The sequence below is a fragment of the Etheostoma cragini genome, chromosome 16 (genome assembly GCF_013103735.1).
Source record: "Etheostoma cragini isolate CJK2018 chromosome 16, CSU_Ecrag_1.0, whole genome shotgun sequence".
Classification (NCBI taxonomy): domain Eukaryota; kingdom Metazoa; phylum Chordata; class Actinopteri; order Perciformes; family Percidae; genus Etheostoma; species Etheostoma cragini.
Window position 1 is genome coordinate 23,192,786 of NC_048422.1, and position 5,573 is coordinate 23,198,358.

The 5,573-nt window shown below is 39.7% G+C and overlaps 1 protein-coding gene across 1 annotated transcript in view; it reads left to right on the plus strand.

Annotated features, from left to right (window-relative positions):
• Positions 1-5,573, plus strand: part of oclna (occludin a) — a 13,956-nt gene extending 8,383 nt beyond the window's left edge. Inside the window, exons 5-9 of the mRNA XM_034896137.1 lie at positions 387-514; positions 3,375-3,548; positions 3,992-4,163; positions 4,761-4,802; positions 4,946-5,573. Of these exons, the coding sequence (XP_034752028.1) occupies positions 387-514; positions 3,375-3,548; positions 3,992-4,163; positions 4,761-4,802; positions 4,946-5,044 (615 nt within the window). The 3' untranslated portion in view covers positions 5,045-5,573. The remainder of the gene's footprint in view (positions 1-386; positions 515-3,374; positions 3,549-3,991; positions 4,164-4,760; positions 4,803-4,945) is intronic.

Consider the following 5,573-nt stretch of genomic DNA (forward strand, 5'->3'; position numbering starts at 1 on the left):
CCCCCCCCCCCCCCAAAATATCGATCCCGATCCCACCTTAACACACTGACTACTCTGACCTCCGGTGACGTGATTGGCCACTGCAGCGTCACGTCTGGTTGCAATTGTCCAAAAGTTGAGTCGTTCCAACTCTTCTCCTCAGCCCTCACTCTGCATTTTATTTTTTATTTTTTTTTGTCTTGTTTTGTCCACAAACCCCAAAACATTTAGTTTCATATCCTGTACGGCAAATCCTCACATTCCAGTCAGTGCAGTGGAACAAGCAAATATTTGGCTGTTCCTAAAAGTATTTCAATTATCAAAATAAATATATCGACATATGTCTTGTGATGCAAATAGGTGTGATTTAAATTTTTTGTTTTGTTTTGATTTTTTTTCTCCCAAAGGTGAACAATGTGTCCCACGGTCCTGAAGTGCTGCCGATGGACTACTCTGAGAAGATGAGAGGCTCCAGGAGTCACCTGGACGATGAAAGCACCAACTACGACAAACCCCCCTACGACTACACCCCACAGTGAGTACACACCATCGTCTGTATGTAGAGACGTGTCCACGACATGTGTCCACGTCCTCCCATTGGACAAAAGCTCCCGGATACAGGAGCCGGCGGTCTTGTAATTGTGGTATCAGAGTCCCGCCCATACACCCGCCCAACCAATCACGAGCAAATCCCCGCTGTCAATCGTGCTGTTTTCCCCCTGTTTTTATAGAATCAAAGCACAAAAAAAACCATAAGAAAATTCACACTGATGCAAATATCAGCGTGATCACAGCTGCCTTGGGGTTTGGGTTTATTCTGCAAAACTTTTGAATATCCTGACTCTGAGTGTGTTTATCTAGACCGGAATGAGACGGCTTTAGGAAAGAAATTACGTAGTATTTAGATTGGCTTTAAAAAAAAATGTTCTCCTTGTTAACCGTCGCGTTGTCTTCCCACCTTCCTGGAAATTGTTGTTTTTCTGTGTCAAAAATAAATAGGAAAAACCTTTTTTATCGAGGTTAAGGTCGTCTTTTTCAACCCTTTTTGTGGCTTTCCACCAATGATTTTGTCACTTTTTCAACATTTGGTGACTTTTTCTGAGCCTTTTTTCCCAAATCTTAAAAAGCTTTTCTTTTTTTCTTCTTTTTTTTTGCAGTTGTCACTTCATTTGACATTTGTTCACATTTTAGTCACTTTTATTGTCATTTTTTTACACTTTTTTTGTAACAAGCTTAAACTTAACCAATAGTTTTTTCTCCAAATGCTATAAAATTGACAAAAAACAAATTCAAAGAAAGTAGTGGTATAGAAACTTTTTGGAAAGCGGTCAAATTTGACCCAAAGACAGCAGAAGGGTCAAAGCTGCAACAACTGACTGGTCTGTATTAACAAGAACTCTACAACAAGTAGATCCGACCGGGCAATCTGATTGGTCAACTAGACCTTTAAGGCTCTGACACACGTTTGACCGCTGGCAGAAAAGACTTCGGTCCCCGAGTTGGTCCAAAAAGTCCCCGGGACACACCGATCAACACCAAAGCGACGCCCCAAAAAATTAAAACCGGCAGCTGATTGGACGAACGCGTCACGTGGGTTTGGCTTCTCCGGAAAATATTAAACCAATCTCGTATTTTACAAAAATGGTTCACAAAAAAATAGTTCTTCATTTCAGATCCACGAAGGTCTGTTTAAAAGATTTTCCTCCGATTTTGAGACTCTAATCCCGCGCGTCATTTCCTGGTTAGCACTCCGCCAATCAGATTGGCCATTGAGTCCGATAACCCGCCCACCGATTCACCGCGTCAAATTAGCCAAAACGAAGGTCCACGGCACGAAACCCCCCCCCCCGACCAGACCGGAGTCCCCGACCTCGCCGGACTGGCCGACGGCCGAGAATTGGGTTGGTGGACCGTGATCAAATCAGCAGGACGGCACGCCAGGCTCAGCACATAAAATATTACTCCGCCATTTCCACTTCAACTTTCAAGATTTGACTTGAAAATGAAAATTTAGGAAAATCGTTATTTTTTTTATTTTATTTTTTTATTTTCAGACTGAATTGCTCCAAAATATGAAAATATTAAATGATATATATATTATTATTATTATTAAATAATATTTATTAAATTTTCGTAATGCTTTGATTTTGTTGGTAAGCGTTTGTGTGTATTATCATCGCAGTATTACAACAGATGGTGTGATTTTTAAGGTCATTATCGGCACTTCAGTGACGCTTACAGATCTAACTGGATCGCTGTCGCGCCAACAATAACATTAAATCCCTCCCTCTGTGTTATATTGCGTAAAACAAGTATAAATAGTACATGTAGTATTTGAACAAAATCAGAGTCGTGTACAGGCGTCTGACTGGTTTTCTGCTGTCAGAACACGTGCTAGAACTTGTTGTTCCGCAAAAATGTGGCTCAGGCTGTTTCTTCTTCTTCTTCTTCTTCTTCTTCTTCTTCTGGTCTTTGAGGAGAGTTGGCAGTCTTCAGCTGAATGAGCTTCTTATCCGCGGGGACGTCAACGGCGCCAGTTTCAGCAAAGAAATGAATAACTTGCATTTTGTTGCAACACTGAAACTTAATTAAAATGAAAATTACTTAAAATACTTTAGAGTTTATTAGGGAACGTTAGAGATAAGATAAATACATACTGCAGGTTACTGGAATAAACTGACATTAAAGGTCTTCATCTCTAAATCTAACACAAATGAAAGTTGCGTAATGAATGTATCTGTTCAAGGGCTGCACAATATGAGGAAAATGTCTATTTGGGATTATTTGGACTGATATTGCGATATGGTTCACGATATTGGAAGGTGATGCAAATTTTTTTTGTGTATGATTCTTTTTTTTTTCATTGGAAAAACTACATTTTGAAAGGATTTAGTGCGATTTCTTTTTCATTTTTGCGAGGATCTGTACCAAACAAAGATGTTTTCTTTAGTCTGTGGGGTAGGATTTGTAGGTCGGGACGTCTCTGCAGCGCCACAATACTTCATTCTCATTGGTTCAGGGCTGCAACTAGTTGATTATTTTCATAGTCGATTAATCTGTTGATTAATTTCTTGATTAATACATTAGTTGTTTGGTCTCTAAAATGTCAGCGAAAGAGTGAAAAATGCTGATCAGTGTTTCCCAAAAGCCCAAGACGACGTCCTCAAATGTCTCGTTTTGTCCACAACTCAAAGATATTCAAACTAGAAGATATTCACGTTTAACAAGCTGGAATCAAATGTAATTTATACTTTTGTCTTAAAAAAATGACTCAAACCACAAATAATCAATTATTCATTGCAGATCTACAATGGTTTGACACATATTTGACCTTTTTCAACAGATTTCTAATTTCCCCCCCATTGTGCAGCCCTAATCTGTTCCTCTTCCCGCAGGCCTCCAGTTGAAGATGACCTGCCCTTGCAAAGCGGGGGTCCCTACAGCTCTTACTCCGACGTGCCCAGCTCGGCGGGAAAGCCCAAAAAGAGACGCACGCCCCGGTCGCGTCAGGACAACGAGGCCGACTACAACTCCTCCGGAGACGAGCTGGACGACAACGACTTCGACACGTAGGAAGAAACTTAAAGACTCGCATCTCAACACTTTAATTGCAACGTATTATTGAACATTAAATTGTGTTTGCAAAGCCAAACAATTAGTTATTCTTTCGTTGCCTTAAGTCAGTTTCTTCTTTTTTGCAGAAAAGTTAAAGAAATCTGCGTTATTTCAACCTGTTTCTGACAAAAAACAACGTGTTTTTGGAACTTTTTGTAAATGTGTGGGAGAAAAAAAAGTTTCCTTATTCTAGGAAATACGTAACACTTCAACTTGTTGACCTCTTATTAAATCAGTGTAACAAAACACAATTCTCCAATCACTGTGGCAGACCTTTAGGACCCAAATTGAAGTGAAGAGTTTTGAGGTTACTCTAAAACTGGAACTGTGTAATTCCAGATTACTTGGACGTTTTTCCCTCCTGTATTTGAAATCTTTCCCTTTCTTTCCACCTCAGTGAGTTCCCACCCATAGCGAACGAGGCGGAGCGCACCGACTACAAGCGCCAGTTTGACCGGGACCACAAGGAGTACAAAGACCTGCAGGCGGAGCTGGACGCGCTCAACAAGAACCTGGCGGACGTGGACAAGGAGCTGGACGAGCTGCAGGAGGGCAGCCCCCAGTTCCTGGTGAGACCTCGCGGCCACACGCACCTCTGATCCAGTTATCCACTCATTAATGTTTGTTCATATGATTAGAACCAAAATGTACGTGTTGTTGATGGATAGGGGTTTCATATATAGTTCAAATATAGTTTGGATGTATGACGCTGAACCAGGGGAGCAAAAAATACTCCCCTCAAGTGCCCCGAAATGTTTGATTTTAACCCTTTTTTTAATATTCTAATTCTGTGTTTCTTTGAACCAAACTGACCCAAAATAACACGAGTGAGTGGATGTACGTTGTATGGAAGCCACGTAAAATTAATGATTACTTTCATTGAATTGTGGTTGTTTTTTTTTTTTTTTTAAATGTTATAGCATTTGAAACAAACTGCAATCCACTCAACATCCTCTGATCTTAACTATGAGTCCAAACAATCCATAACTTCTGGGTTTTTTTAACAACAAAAAATAGGCATTATTAAAAAGTGACAAACGTTTCATAAAGCGTCAAAAAACATTGGCAAAATAAAAGATTTTGACCCGGAAGGACAACGAAATATTGTTAAATGTGAAATTTGTCCCAATGTCGTTCTGATGATTTGTTGATGTGCTCTTCAACAGGATGCTCTGGATGAGTACAACAGGATTAAAGACATTAAAAAGGTCTGTGGGATCATTGTTGATGTACAAAATCAAGTCACAACGTCACACTTTTAATTATTTACCTTATTTTACATCTTGATCGTCTGTAACTCTGTTATTTGCTCGTTATTTTCTCCCATCCTCCCCCCCCCTCCCCCCTGCAGACTCCAGACTACCAGGTGAAGAAGCGCAGGTGTAAATACCTCAAATCCAAACTGAGCCACATCAAGAAGATGGTCAGCGACTACGACCGCAAGGCCTGAACAACTCTCAGAGGAAGAGAGCTCCAACAACACAGACGTGTGTCGGAGCTGTGAGCTGGTGAAACATCGCAAAGCTCGTTTTATACTTTGGAGGCACGGAAAACAAAGATCCTCTCTTGTATTACATGCCACTCTTTGTGTTGTCAGTGTCACCTGCTAGAAGCTTTTAAATGTATTTATTTTTTGCAATGGTTTAAAAAAGTCTTTTGAAATGGTCTTGGAGGAGTTGAGATTCTAGATGGTGGACACAAACTCGTTTTATAATCCTGTTTTTAATAGCTCTTGTTACAATGGAATCAACATGAGATGCTAATTTGTTATAAGATATCTTTAATCCTTATCTCAGCGATGTAAATATGTGGGTAACACTGTTTTTAGAAGTAAGTTTGTATGTGTGTGTTTTTTATTTTTATGAATGGTAGAACAGACGGACACTTTTACTATGATTATGCATGCTTAATGCGTATATATGTACTTTTACAATGAGTTGTGATATCTTTTTATTATAATAAATTCATTTGTTAAACAA